Source organism: Suncus etruscus, chromosome 1 (assembly GCF_024139225.1).
Source record: "Suncus etruscus isolate mSunEtr1 chromosome 1, mSunEtr1.pri.cur, whole genome shotgun sequence".
In the NCBI taxonomy this organism is placed as follows: domain Eukaryota; kingdom Metazoa; phylum Chordata; class Mammalia; order Eulipotyphla; family Soricidae; genus Suncus; species Suncus etruscus.
Genome location: NC_064848.1, coordinates 204,503,349 through 204,518,587, shown reverse-complemented (window position 1 = coordinate 204,518,587; position 15,239 = coordinate 204,503,349). Strand labels below are relative to the sequence as shown.

The following is a 15,239-nucleotide window of genomic DNA, read 5'->3' as shown; positions in this document are numbered from 1 at the left end:
GGGATGCACCTGCAGGCTGCTGCTGTCGGCCTCAGCAACTCTCACCCCAGCAGCTGTGTTCTCGCCTCTGACCCTGGGAGAGCTGCTGGCCGGGGCACACGGCACCCACTGCTAGCCTGCTCTCTGAGGGTCATGGCAGTGTCCCCTCAGCATGAGGCAGGACCACAGCTAGATGTCTTCTGCCTCGTCAGTGTCACTTAAGTGGTTGGAGGAAATTGCAGCAGAGGCTGGGGCGAAGGGAGCACCCCAATGGCCCCCTGATCACCTAAAGAGTGACTCCTGAGTGCAGAGCCCAGAGCAACCCAGGAGCATCACTGGGTATGACCCAAAAGCAAGCAGACAAACACTACAGTAGTTGGGGCTTATAACTCCACCCTGGATTTAGGTGTATGTACCTGGGATACAGTACAGCTGCTAGGGCAAGCCGGCCAGCTGGGTTCAATCCCTGGCTAGGGATCCCAGCACTGCCCTGTGCTTCACTGTGTCAGGATGCTGGGGGAAATTCATAGGCTCATGCCTACATTTTATTGCCTTTTTTGTTTGTTTGTTTGTTTGTTTGTTTGTCTGTTTTATTTTTGGAAGGGGGGATTACCCCAGGAATTACTCCTCGGGTAATTACCCCTCGGGCTCAGGGGACCCAATGGATGTTGGGGGTCTAACCCAGGTTGGCCACATGCAAGGCCCACTATCCTTTCTACTGTGCTAATCACTTTAGCCCCATCCTTTTTTTTTTTTCCCAATGAGGAGCCACTCTTGGTACTTGGTTATGGGTACATGCCAGCCACAGTTCCAGTCCTCAGTTAACCGCTCCCTCTCCCCCTTTCCCCTTGCCAAGAATCTCGCACTCAGACCCCAGCCCTGATGCCAAGGGTCAGTGGGATTGCCTCCGACAGGTAGAAACCTTTTCCCTCGGGGCCGGGCGGTGGCGCTAAAGGTAAGGTGCGCCTGCCTTGCTTGCGCTAGCCTTGGACGGACCGCGGTTCGATCCCCCGGTGTCCCATATGGTCCCCCAAGCCAGGAGCAACTTCTGAGCGCATAGCCAGGAGTAACCCCTGAGCGTTACCGGGTGTGGCCCAAAAACCAAAAAAAAAAAAAAAAAAGAAACCTTTTCCCTCTCTCCCGTGCCCAGGTACCAGTGTCTCCTTGAGACAGGCTCTGGGCTCCCCACTGAGTTGAAAGCGGTTCTATGTGTCTTATTCTCCATGTTCCGTGCCAGGGATCAAACGTAGGCTAGCCTTGGGCAAGGCAGGCACCTCATTCTCCCCAAGCATCTCTTTTGTCCTTCGGTTACTGACGGTGCATGTGATTTTTTTTCTCTGTGCTTAACCCGTGATTTAGCCAAACCTGATTCTGGCATGTGCGGCTCAGTCGCCAGAAATGGTGCAGGGGGCTGGAAGGTTGGGGAGGCTCCTCTCTTCACCACCACCCCACCCTCTCACCTATACAATCTGGTGCTCCCTGCATCTGCTTCCATGTATGGGCTGCTAGTGTCTGCCAGGCATTGCAGTCTACTGAACTGTGGGTTTGGGCACCCTGGGGCCTTGAAGTGCTGGATATTGACTTAAAGTGACATGTTCAAGATTTGCATTTTATGTGTCCTTCTCCCCCGGACTGACCACAGGTGTGAGAACCCATCCTGACACCACCACCACCCCACTTCAGCTGTACATGTAGGCTGTGGGCCCAGGACTACAGGCCCCAGCACTGGGAACCTGCATGTTCCCTGAATGGTCAGAGCTCAGAGCTCACAGGAGTTTGTCATGGGGCATCTTCAAACAAGACCGCTTACACGCGGACCCGAAGCACCATGTGTTTGGCCTCGGACTATGGATTGATATTTTTGTCCTCTTGTTGCATTTCCAGGTCTTGAATGAGGAGTGTGACCAGAACTGGTACAAGGCCGAGCTCAATGGGAAGGACGGCTTCATTCCCAAGAACTACATCGAGATGAAGCCACATCCGTAAGTGGGACTTGGGCCTCCGCACCACGTCCACTTCTTTCTTGTTTTAGAAACGGAAAATTTGATGTTAGGGGCTGGATTATACTGGGGTGGCAGGTGGGAAGCCCTGGCCTTACATAGAGTCCACCTTGGTTCCAGCTTCGTCATTGTATAGTGTCCCCTGAGCATTGCCGGGTTTTGAACCATAACCTCCCTCTCCCCTCCCCGCCAAAAAAAGTTACTAGGAATAAAAACCATATGCTTATCCGCTCCCCAAGAGATTAGCTCTTGACTTCGGATGTTGATAGAATGTGAAACAGGGACTGGAGAAATGAATAGTACAGCGGAGAGGGCACTTGCCCTCACACTCAGCCAGCCTGCGTCCCATATAGTCCCTTTAACATCACCAGAAGTATCTACTAATTGCAGAGGCCAGAATGACTCCCTGAACACCACTGGGTGTGGTCCAAAAAAAAAAATAGTACATGAAATAAAGGTATAGTAATTAATGATAACAATGTTTTCAATCAATAATGGTTACAAGTTATTTAAATAATAATGACTCATGGCCAAGGCTATGGCGCTCAGTGGTAGAGCACTTGCCTCACATGCAGCCCTGGGTTTATCCTCCACACTGCTGGCACTTGGAGAGGAATGAGCCTCTCTGCAGCACTATTCTGTTCAGTATCGGGAAGGTGGCTGAGCACTCCCTCCCCTTTACAGGACAAGCGTCTTACTTGCAGTGGGACACGTGACTCTTGCTCTGCTGGGACTGGCCTGGCCACACACCCAGCACACCAGGTCATCTGGGTCATGGTGGGCTTCAGGGCCTGAGTGTCTGGCCTCCCACCCACTTCCTAATGCAGAATTTATGGCCACAAGCAGAATTTGAGCTGCCCCTCCTGGACAAGGATGCTCTGTCATTAGTGTCTTGCTAGTGCTTGACTCAGGGAAAGGGGAAAGGAAAAGGGGCTGGAGTGAAAGTACAGTAGGGAGGGCGCTCGCCTTAATGCGGCAGCCTCCTGCCTGTGGAGAGAGGCTGAGAGTGCTTAGAGAACAGTGCTTGGGGAGCACAGCCCTTCAGCCCCCATTTCCAGGCAGCTGCCTCTGCTGGAGGCTGGACGCTGGAGATGAAAGTAGAACCGTGTCCCCATGACATGTTCACCTGGCCTGGAAGCCTGAGTTGGGGTGAATGTGAGAGTAGACAGCTGGGATGAGGGATGAGGCCCACACCACCACCAAACACCTCCAGGGATCTGGCCAACGTGTATTGGCACCAGAAATGTGCGACTGGCTGCTGAACAGTGACAAAATGGGGTGGTCTGCTGTGTCCCCTCTTCCCATTGACAACCCAGGACCCTGATCCACCTCGGGAAATCTCCCATCTTCTGGACTCCCACATGCCCTGATCCTGTTGTCGCTGTCGTAATCTATGATTTGCCAGGTGACCGCAAGCAGGGGCCTGGCTCCCTTAGAGGTCGTGCCAGCCTTTCTCTCTGCCTGGCCTATGAGTCACGGACCCAGACCCGCTTGGAGGAGTGAGCGGCCTCGATGAATCACTGTCCTGGAGGGGACCTGCTGCAGCAGGCCTGCAAGCATGGGGCGCCCTTTCCCCCAGTAGAGAATGCCCCAGACCCCTCACCATGGGGCCAGAGACGCCCTTTCTATGGGAAGCTGATGCTGGACTGACTCACCTTCTTTCCATAGGTGGTTTTTTGGCAAAATCCCCAGAGCCAAGGCAGAAGAAATGCTCAGCAAACAGCGGCACGACGGGGCCTTTCTTATCCGGGAGAGCGAGAGCGCGCCTGGTGACTTCTCCCTCTCTGTCAAGTAAGTATGCCCTGAGGAAAAGCGTTTCCAGGGCTGGGTCCTGGCCCTGCACACCCCAAGTGCTCCTGCAGCCCTGCCAGCGCTGACCCAGGCCTCCGCATGCACTCTGGGTCTTTGGCTTTCCTGGGGGACTGAAAGTGAAGGGAGTCAGCAAGCAGGAGTGTACAGGAGGGAGCTATAGAGACATGAAAGGGAGTCTGGCCTTGGAGCAAATTGTATTGATCTGGGACATAAGTTTTGTTTTGTTTTGTTTTTTGGTTTTTGGGTCATACCCGGCAGCACTCAGGGGTTCCTCCTGGCTCTACGCTCAGAAATCACCCCTGGCAGCCACATGGAATGCCAGGATTCGAACCACTGACCTTCTGCATGCAAGGCAAACACCTTACCTCCATGCTATCTCTCCGGCCCCTGGGATATAAGATTTGGAGCCCAGTGATTTCATTTAGTTCTGTCTGAGTTAATCCACTACATGTCTCCTCCCTCTCACTCACGAGCCTCACAAAACTACATTTCCAGATCTTGCGTATGTGAAGGGCTAATAGGTTAAAAACTTAGATTAAGGGCCGGAGAGATAGCATGGAGGTAAGGCCTTTGCCTTTCATGCGAAGGTCATTGGTTCAAATCCGGGTGTCCCATATGGTCCCCATGCCTACCACGGGCTATTTCTCTATTTCTGAGCAGATAGCTAGGAATAATCCCTGAGCATCAGGTGTGGCCCAAAAGCAAACAAACAAAAAAACTTAGATTGGGGGCCAGCATAGTAGGGAGGAGGGCCTTTGCCTTGCATGCGGCTGACTTGGGTTCAATCCCCGGCCTCCTATAGGGTCCCCTCAAGCTTATCAGGAACGATTCCTGAGAGCCAGGAGTAACCCCTGAGCACCACTGGGTGTGGCCCAAAAACCAGTTAGTTATTTTTATTACAGATGACTTTATTCCTTCTTATTTTGGGTTTGGGGACACATTGGATGGTGCTCAGGGTGGCTACTCCTGGCATGGTGCTCAGGGGGGCTACTACCAGTGGTACTGGGAAAGATGGGGGGCAGTCACGCCCAGTCGTGTCCTTATCCCCAAGACTGGACCATGTCTTGCCCAGAGGGCTGGTACTAGGGCTGGAGCAATAAATAGCACAGCAGAGAGGGCACTGGCCTGGCACGTTCCAGACCCAGGCTCAATTCCTGAACCCCATATGGTCCCCCAGGAGTGGTCTCTGAGCGCAGAATCAGGAGTAAGCCCTGTCAGGTGTGGCTCAGACCAAAAATTGCCGTGGCTGTGTTCAGTGCAGGCCGGCTACCGGCCTCCAAGCAGCTTTATTAATAAAGCAGTCTTTATTAATAGACTGTTTGGTACATGTTCAAGCCATGGGGGGAGCCTGTGGAGAGTCCCCGCCCACACCCCACTCCCACACACGGGGGCACCGGATCTGTGTGATGCGCTTGATTTAATAAGCAAATGGGGTGCAGGTGGGGTGCCTCAGTGGGGGGGGGGGGCTGTGTGCCACTGTCTGTTCTCCTTGCCCTTGGTACAGACCCAAGGATGGGCTGTGAGCATGGCAAGAGGAATAAAGGGGCGACGACCATTGGGGGCAGCACCTCAACTTCTGACACCACCTGCCCAAGTGCATACACCCACGGTACTCCCCCACAAGAGTGGTACTTTTCTAAAGCTGGTGCAGCTCCTGGTGCAGCAAGCACAGATATCCTCGTGCCAACCATCCCAGGCTCTGGTTCTGGCTGCCAGGTTCAGCTTGTGGATCTAGTGGATTCACTCAGTAAAGAATCTGTGAACGGTTTGGGAGGAATCACTGGCACAGGGGCCTTCTGGCTTTCCCCCCCTCTCCTGGGCTTCCCAGGTACCAGTTGCTGGGTGCTCAGTGCTGCCACCTGAGCTGGCCTATGACACCCTCCCAGCACCCAGCTGTTAGAAAATTCCCTTTGTGTGGGGCGGAGCTGCCTGTTTTTTTTTGTTTGTTCGTTTGTTTTTGGGCAACATCTGGCAACACTCAGAAATCACTCCTGGCAATCTGGGGGACCATATGGGATGCCAGGGATTGATGCCTAGATCTGTCCTGGGTCGCCCACATGCATGCAAGGCAAACGCCCTAACACTGCTATTGCTTCGGCCCTAGTGCCTGCATTTCTTCAGTGGTCGTCCCAGCATGTCCTTTTTGCCCCAGGACCATTTTCCCACAAAAAAATGTCCCTCCACTCCTGAAGGGCAGCAGGACTCAGGCGCTTTTGCAGTCGGAGACTCTGCACGCGCTGCAGTGCTTCCTGACCTGCCCCCGGGAGCTTGGAGCCTCACACGAGCGCCCACTTCAGTACTGGTCTGGGAAGGCTCTTGGGCCAGGCAATGTCTGGAGTCCTCAGACCTCTCAGGGGGCTTAGCGGTGACCTGTGCGTGTGGCTTCCCTCCATTCGGGGGCTGGGAGAGATGCACAGGCCACCCCGCTCTCCTAGAACCCAGTGTTCTGATCCACCCCGCGCTTTTCGCCACCTTTCGCCCAGATTTGGCAACGACGTGCAGCACTTCAAGGTGCTCCGGGACGGGGCCGGCAAGTACTTCCTGTGGGTGGTGAAGTTTAACTCGCTGAATGAGCTGGTAGATTATCACAGATCCACATCCGTGTCCCGGAACCAGCAGATCTTCCTTCGGGACATCGAGCAGGTGCCACAGGTGAGGCTCGGGCTGGGTGGTCTCCCCACATACACCAGCACCCCCAACCAAGTCAGTCCCCTTGGTCTCCCAGTGAGACCAGGCCAAGGAGGGTCGAAGCGGGAACTGTGGAGATTTTCCATTCTTGGAATCCTGGTCTCGGGCCACATTTGACCCCCATGACCTTTGACCTCTGATGCCAAAGAGCTTCTGTGTGTGACAGGCCCTGGGAATCCCAGGCTTTTCCAGGCTGGGACCCAGCAGAGCCCAGAGTCTGATCCTGTGAATTGAAGTGTGTCAGTGGGTCGCACTATCATGACCCACAGTGCTCTCATCTCGACGCCTCTTGCTCCGGTGTGCCTGTCTTCATATGTGTATGTGAGCCCCATATATCAGCGTGTCCTTTTCCCCTCATCCCCTCCGCAGCAACCCACGTATGTGCAGGCGCTCTTCGACTTTGACCCCCAAGAGGACGGCGAGCTGGGCTTCCGCCGCGGAGACTTTATCCACGTCATGGATAACTCAGACCCCAACTGGTGGAAGGGGGCCTGCCATGGGCAGACGGGCATGTTCCCCCGCAACTACGTCACCCCCGTGAGCAGGAACGTCTAGGCGGCCCGGGCAAGGTGGTTTTGAGGAACGTGACGCTCCCGACTCCGTACAGATGCGGTCGACCCGGTGCCGCTCACGGCTGCTCTGGGGAGGGAGCGTGGAGCCCCTGTGAGGGGTCGCCCGGGACCCTCTTCACTTTGGTTGGAACTTGGGGGGGGCGGGAGGGGCGGGGGCGTTGGATATAAAATGCCAAAACTTACTTATAAATTAAGAGAAGAGTTTTTATGATGAATTTTCACCGCTGCTCCTCTTTCTCCTCCTCTGTCCTTTTTATCTCCCCCCCCATGCCTCTCCTCTGTCCTCTGTGCATGACATTGATGCCACATATAGTACTAGCTGATGCCAATAATAAAGCGAAAAGAAACCAAGCGGGCTGGTATTTTCTCTCTGCCACTGTCTTATCTGGGTTGGGGCCTGCCCAAGCTGCACCCAGGAGCAGTGGGGGCCTCCGTGCAGGGGTCTGGGTGACAGGAAGGAGTGTGGCTCAGGCGCGTGAGCATCTCCCCATCTTTGGGGCTCCTTCCCTGGGCATCTGGTGCAAGTTCTGTGTGAGGTGGATTTATTGGACCCGAGTCTTGGCCCCTGTTCTCTGGATGTTTCCCCGGGATTGGGGAGCCCCGGGTAAAGGAGGCCAGGGCTGGCTGGGCCAGACACCTGTCGGACCCTGTTAACCTGGACTTGAGGGACTGCAGGGGAAAGTGGCACTCTGGCTGGCCCAGACAGTTGGGGTCCTTGGGGTGTCAGGTATGGTCTGCCCAAGCCAACTCGCTTTCATTGCTTCTGGGGAGCCGTTACGTTCCTTCCTGCCCTGGGGACAGATGGAGGCTCCTCACTTTGTTTTTCTGCTCTGGGCCTCACCTTCCCTGCCCAGGTGAGCTCCGTCAGTTTGTGGTGGCCTGTTGGAGGGCACCCTTGCCACCTCAGCTGCCAGTTCTCGTGGCTTCGTGCCTGTCAGCTTCAGCCTGTTCCTGTCCACTGACTATATGGGCTCAGTCTGGGCCTGGACTCCGCCTCCAGCCACAACTCGCCCAGTCTCCACCCTGCCTAGGCCCGCCTGGCCCACCCCTGCAGCCCCCTCCCCGCCATCCCAGACTCACCAACACTGTGCACTGGACGGGGGCGGGCTGGAATTTGGAACTGGTGTATATCTGAAGCCTTGCTAAAACTCAGTTTTGTGTGTATATATTTTTTAAAAATCAGTGTTTAAAGAAAAAAAAGACATATGTACCTAATCCTTTAACTGCAACAGCGTTTGGTAGGTAGTGATTAACTGAATAATAAACATGATAAATTCACACTCCGCATATGAATCTTTCTTCCCCGTTCCTGTCTGGCAAGCTCAGAGCCAGTGCAGGTGTCAGGCTGGGGAGCGGGACTTTGAGGTATTGGAGTAACAGCCTGGTTGGGGTCTGGTGATGGTGCAGTGGCTGCAGGCCCAGAGCTGGGGATGGTTCCCACCACTTCATGAGGTGAGCCTCCTCCCAGCCCTGCTGAGGTCAGCACAGCTATGGGGAGCTTGACCAGAAAAGGGGTGAACTTCAAGATCTGTCCTCCTGGGGCTGGAGAGATAGCATAGAGATAAGGCATTTGCCTTGCATGCAGAAGGTCAGTGGTTTGAATCCCAGCATCCCATATGGTCCCCCAAGTCTGCCAGGAGCAATTTCTAAGCGAAGAGCCAGGAGTAAAAAGAAAGGCGGGCCGGCGAGGTGGCGCTAGAGGTAAGGTGTCTGCCTTGCAAGCACTAGCCAAGGAAGGACCGAGGTTCGATCCTCCAGCGTCCCATATGGTCCCCCAAAGCCAGGGGCGATTTCTGAGCGCTTAGCGAGGAGTAACCCCTGAGCATCAAACGGGTGTGGCCTGAAAAAAAAAAAAAAGTCAGGCATGAACTCTGCCATGTGGACCAGAAGCAAGGCATGGAATCTCGGCCACATGGACCAGAAGTTGGACATGGAATCCCAGCATCCCATATGGTCCCTCAAGCCTGCCAGGAGCGATTTGTGAGCTTAGAGCCAGGAGTAAACCCTGAGCGATTCTGGGTGTGACCCAAAAAACATACAAACAAAAAAATCTTAGGGGCCAGAATGATCACACAGTGGGAAGGCACTTTCTTGTATGTGGCCAACCCTAGCATCCCAGATGGTCTCAAGTCTGCCAGAAGTGATCCCCAAGCACCTCACCAGGTATGGCCCAAAAATCAAAACAGAGAGAACTGTCCCCTTAAGTCTAGTTCTGAGGCCACTCTGCATGGAAGTGGGGGACTTGGCCCCCTATATGGTGTAGTAGTCTTGCTTGCAGGCCTCGCCCCCATCCTTCTCCCCTGCAGACTGGCAGAAGCCATGGTGGAGAATAGAGCACCCCCGCAGAGGCGTGGCCACATTCATTCCTACCAGGGCCCCATTCCTGCTACTTGCCCCTTCTGTGAACCTGGGTCCTGGGAAGATTTAGCTGAGAGGTGCTTTGAGGAGACCCTGACATAGCACCAAGCACACCACCAACTCCTTCCATTGTCACCATGCAATGGGGACTCTCCCTGCTGTGGCGGGGAGGGGGTTGGCCCAGAGACTCAGTGACCTGCTTTTTTACTAGGTGTCCAGCCAAGAAGGTGAGATTGTGGGGTGTCCTGGCTTGCTGCTAGCCCTGTGCCCTCCAGCAAGGCAGATCCTGTGGTGTGTGTTGGGACTTTCTTCAGTCTAAGGGGTTCAGTATCTCCAGCCCAATCCCCTACCCTAGCCCCTGGAAACCCAGCAAGTAGCATTCAGTCTGCCTCTCCATTTCCCATCTTGGGGTTTGTCCTCTGCTAAGACCCAGTGGCCCCAAAACCACTTCCTGGGAAGGAGTCACGTAGGGCCAGCACAGGCCCAGTGCAGGCTCACGTGTGAACAGGACCTTGGGACCTGGAGTCGCCCCTGTTTCTCAGGACCCCAAGCTTGTGGCTCACCCTTGTGGGCATTTGACATGAGAATTCTTGTCCCTTGGGTGTGGGGGCTGACTCCAGACCTGGGGCGCCTCTCCACCTTAGAAGCAGGGGAACTCATTTCCCCATCTGCCCTGGGTGCCTCTTCCCACACCACATCACCCTAACCCCACTTCTGTTCTGGCCTCCAGTGGCTGTGGAGGGGCAGAGTAAGCTGGGAGTGTGGGTTGCGCAGATCCCTGCACTCGGGCATTGATGGGCGTGCAGCCGGTCCTGGCCACCAAAATGCCCACAGCGCTGCCATCAGGGACTGAGCCATGGCCGAACGGGAGGAGACCTCGAGTCACCCAACTGGGTTCTCTGGACGCTTCTGCCTTCCCCCATACAGCTTGCCCCTGGGTGCTGGCGGAGATGATGGTGCCTCGGAGAACTGTCCCAAAACGTCCCTGGGCATTGCCCCTCAGCCAGCCCCCAGAGTCCTCCCCAGATGTTCCTTTCTAGCTGCCTAAGCATGGAACTGCTGAGGCACTGCCCGACTTCTGGTCCACGTGGCAGATTCCATCCATGTCCAACTTCCGGTCCATATGGCCGAGATTCCATACCTGGCTTCTGGTTCACATGGCAGAGTTCCTGCCTGATTTTCGGTCCATGTGGCACCCAACTTCCAGTCATTGTACAGATTTCACTGAAAGGCCTATCAGAAATGGTTGTGGGTCCCCAGGGCATCTGAAAAGCTCTTTTCGGTTTGATGTGGAGGGGGTCAGTCACCTGACCACCTGAGAGAGGCTCAGCGACCTAAACAATGGCTTCACTCTAGGGGTCTTTGGGTTTGAACCCCACAACCACTTTGTTAGCATGCTCCACCAAGAGGGTGGCGTGTGTATACACACACACCATATACATACACGTGACTGAGGCCAAGTATGCACACGATTGAGAGTGGCACCGATAGATTTGGTCAAGGTCAGGTTGCGGGGCCCGGAGAGATGCACAGCGGTGGCCTTGCAAGCAGCCAATCCAGGACCAAAGGTGGTTGGTTCGAATCCGGTGTCCCATATGGTCCCCCGTGCCTGCCAGGAGCTATTTCTGAGCAGACAGCCAGGAGTAACCCCTGAGCACTGCTGGGTGTGGCCCAAAAACCAAAAAAAAAAAAAAAAAAAAAAAGGTCAGGTTGCCCAGCGGAACCCTGGGAGAACAGGTGAGGGCCAGCTGCCCATGGTCACCCCAGAACAGGGGTACTTCTCTCTTCTCTCTACGATAGTATTTTCCACAAGACCCTCCGCAGGGGTGCTTCTTAGCCTCAAGATCCTGATCAGGGGCCGGGAAGGTGGCGCTAGAGGTAAGGTGTCTGCCTTACAAGCGCTAGCCAAGGAACGACCGCAGTTCGATCCCCCGGCGTCCCATATTGTCCCCCCAAGCCAGGGGACGATTTCTGAGCACATAGCCAGGAGTAACCCCTGAGCGTCAAACGGGTGTGGCCCAAAAACCAAAAAAAAAAAAAAAAAAAAAAAAAAAGATCCTGATCAGAAAACAAAGAGGCCCTGACCAGAATAGGGCAGAGCTCTCAGCATGACCTTTGACTCCTGTGGTCTCTGCTCAGCTCCTGGTGTCCCAAGTGGCTCCCAGCGGCCCACTCCACCCCCGCACGATATAGCTCAATACACAATATTTGCCATACCTGTAAGGGGCCCAGAGTTCCATCCAGCACTGGAAAATAACAAGGTATTGACTGTCCCAAGTTCATCATTGAGGTCAGCAGTCAGAGGCCCTATGGCTCCATAGTCTCTTCTGTGATTAAGGGGAGTGTAAGGATTTGGGGGAGACTCAGTAGTGACTCCTAATGTCAGGATGTGAGGGTCTGCTGGAGAGGACTAAGTTACAAACTTAGAGCTAATTGCTTTTGTTTGTTTTGGGGGGGCCACACCCGGTGACGCTCAGGTTCCTCCTGGCTATGCGCTCAGAAATTGCTCTTGGCTTGGGGGACCCATATGGGACAGCAGAGGAATCGAACTGTCCATCCTAGACTAGCACTGGCAAGGCAGATGCCTTACCTCTCCACGCCACTGCTCCGGCCCCACAATTGCTTTTTTGCTAGCAGAATGAAATATATTTCAGGTTGAAGAGGGGACCAGTCTGGAGGGTGAGGGTGCCTGAAACAAACAGGCAGGGGGCTAGAGAGATATACTCAGAAGGGAGGTACTATTTGTCCTGTGTTAGACTAACCCAGCTTCAACCCCCAGCATCCCTCCCACACGGTTCCCTGATCATCACTAGGAATAATCTTCAAGTTCAGAGCCAGGAGTAACCCCTTAGTATGGCCAGGGGTGGCCCAAAATCAAAAGAAGAAGCTGGCAGGGCCCAGATCAAATAATCTGCCAGCCACTGGAAGGAGTAAGAAGTTGGGGGGGGGGGCTTGGGGGAATGGTCTTCGTGGTGTGGTGTCTGATTTGATTTGAGGGCCACATCCCACTGTGCTCAATGCTTTTTCCTGGCTTTGTGCTCAGGGATCACTCCTAGGAAACCAAGAGATCTTCTGTTGCTCAGCAGTTGCCTTGCATGCAGCCAATCCAGACTCAATCCTTGGCATCACATATGGTCCCCCAAGCCTCTCCAGGAGTGATCCCTAAGCACAGAGCCAGGAGTAAGCCCTGAGTATCATGAGATGTGGCTCAGTCCTGCCACTACCACTTTAAAAAAAAAAAAAAAAGGAAAAACCACGGGGCCAGAGAGCACAGCAGTAGGATGTTTGCCTTGCACACAGCCAATGCAGACGGTGGTTCGAATCCCGGCCACCCATATAATCACCCTAGTCTGCCAGGAGTAACCCCTGAGTGACACTAGGTGTGACATACACACACACACACAACACACACACACACAACATACACACACACACAACAAAAAAGGATACTTCTAAGGTGGTTTGGATTCTTTCTCTGGGCTAACATTAACCCTTCCCACAGCTTCTTGGCCTTTAACTCTAACCTAAGAGTGGAAATAAAAATATACAAATGGGGAGACTACTAATGTGATCAGCTTCTGAGAGTTATTGGAGAGTAAATCCTCTCTCCTTGATGGGAAAGCAGCTGTTGAGTCACAGCTGAGTGAATCAGAAAGAAGGCGAAAAGGAAGGTGTCTCGAAGTGCCCTGTCTTTGGCACCTGCAGCCGGGCTGAATTTCTTCCAGTAACTTCCACCAGACTCCCTCTGTCTTCCTTTTCTCAAACGGAAAGCCCTAGAGCAAGAAAAGTCAGAATGGAAAAGGAGGCACAGAAACCCGCCCTTTCATTGGGATTGCTACAGCTTGGAAACCCCCTGAACCTCTGGCTAGAGGTGCAGGGATGAGCAAAGTGGTGAGACATCTGGGGGTTGGGCAGGGGAGCAGAAGGGCCCAGGAAACCTGGCCACTTGACAAGCTGGAGCCTCCTGAGTGTTCTGGGAGACAAAGTCTGGGCAGGGGGTGGGGTGGGGGTGGGGGGGGTGGGTGGGGTGGGTAGTCCTGACCCTCAGCATGAGTCTCAGACATGTCATCTGCCCTGTAAAGTGGCTGGAAATACTGAATGGGAAGGTGGGAAGGGAAGGTCTCCAACTCACCTGGAGAAAGGAGTGGAGAGACAGAGACAGACAGAGAAACTAAAACATAAACAAACCAAATTTGTATGTGTGTGTTTTGGGACCACACCTGGTAATGCCCAGGATCTGAGTTCAAGGATCACTTCTAGGGCCGGAGTGGTGGTGCAAGCGGTAAGGCGTCTGCCTTGTGTGTGCTACCCTAGGACAGACTGTGGTTCGATCCCCCGGCATCCCATATGGTCCCCCAAGCCAGGAGCAATTGCTGAGCGCATAGCCAGGAGTAACCCCTGAGTGTCACTGGGTTTGTCCCAGAAACCAAAAAGAAAAAAAAAAGGATCACTTCTGGACATGCTTGGGGAATCATAGAGTGCTGAGGATTAAACCCCAGGTCAGCCATTTTGCAAGTCAAGCTGCTCTCCCCACAGTACTTTTGTGGCATATCCCCTTTTTATTTTTACTTTTTTTGGTGGAAGGAGCCATACCTTGCCAATGCTCAGCGGCTTACTTCTGGCTTGGGGGACCATTTGGGGGCGGTGGAGATCAAAACCCAGGTTAGCTGCTTGCAAGGAAAATGCACTCCCCTCTGTGCCTCTAGCCCCCAAATGTTGCTTTTTTGACCATTAGGGGATTCCAGGGTCTTAGGGTGCAAATACCCAGAGCCCCACGGCTTTTTCAGCTCTAGAAGCTGACAGCCAGCCAGAGCTGAGTTCCAGCTGAAAGCCCAGCTTGGCAGCTGACAACACCGTCCCTCTGAGGAGGTGGGGGAAAGGTCCAGAGGCCCCTTTTTGTGGGTACAGGCTAGTGCAGATGAGGGCCCCAAAGAACTCACTTCCCCAGCTGACGGGAACCGCTTGCCACTTTCCGGCTTCACTCCTCACATGACTGGGCGAAGGGGCCTGTGCCCCTGAAAGTGAACAGAAGCAGATCTGAGCTGTGCCCACGGCAAAGTAAACTGTGCCCATGAGCCAAGATGTAGCCCAGTGATCGGGAGGACAATTTGCCTTGCATGCTGGGTTCAATCCCCAGCATCCCATATGGTCCCTTGTTCTTGCCAGGAGTGATTCCTGAGTGCAGAGCCAAGAGTCAAACAAAACTAAAGGGCCCCAGGGAGATAGCACAGTGGGCGTTTGCCTTGCAAGCAGCCGATCCAGGCACCAAGATGGTTGGTTCGAATCCCGGTGTCCCATATGGTCCCCCCGTGCCTGCCAGGAGCTATTTCTGAGCAGTCAGCAGGGAGTAACCCCCTGAGCAATGCCGGGTGTGGTCCAAAAAAGCAAAAAAAAAAAAAACAAAAACAAAAACCTGTGCACATGAGCCAGAGTGATAGCACAGCAGGGAGGGCATTTACCTCGCACACCAGTTAAGCTGGGTTTGATCCCTGTCACCCCATATGTTCTCCCAAACAACCACCAGGTGTAGTTTCTGAGCATAGAGCTAGGAGTAACCCTGAGTACCATAGATGTGATCCAAATTTTTTAAAAAAATAATAAAACTGAATGAAGAAGATCTGAACCTGTGTCTATGAAAGATGCAGATTAAACCCACCCGGGACTTCCCTCCCTCACTAATATCAGTAGCTCCTACTCACCCTAGAGTCCTGCTGGCAAGTGTAGGTTTCTAGTAAACCTCTGTACCAGCTCCCCAAAGCAACAACCAGGAACAACCCCCAAGTTCCACATCCACCACCTATGAAACAGAGCTCCTGGCTCCAAAACAAGG

The 15,239-nt window shown here is 53.9% G+C and overlaps 1 protein-coding gene across 2 annotated transcripts in view; it reads left to right on the top strand.

Moving 5' to 3' along the window:
- Positions 1–15,239, top strand: part of GRB2 (growth factor receptor bound protein 2) — a 225,193-nt gene that overhangs the window by 45,907 nt on the left and 164,047 nt on the right. The window contains exons 2-5 of one of the 2 annotated variants that reach the window (XM_049769828.1): positions 1,864–1,961; positions 3,648–3,770; positions 6,275–6,443; positions 6,849–7,079. In XM_049769828.1, the coding sequence (XP_049625785.1) occupies positions 1,864–1,961; positions 3,648–3,770; positions 6,275–6,443; positions 6,849–7,034 (576 nt within the window). In that variant the 3' untranslated portion in view covers positions 7,035–7,079. Of the gene's footprint in view, positions 1–1,863; positions 1,962–3,647; positions 3,771–6,274; positions 6,444–6,848; positions 7,403–15,239 lie in introns of those variants that run through there. The other variant, XM_049769819.1, reaches the window with a different exon arrangement.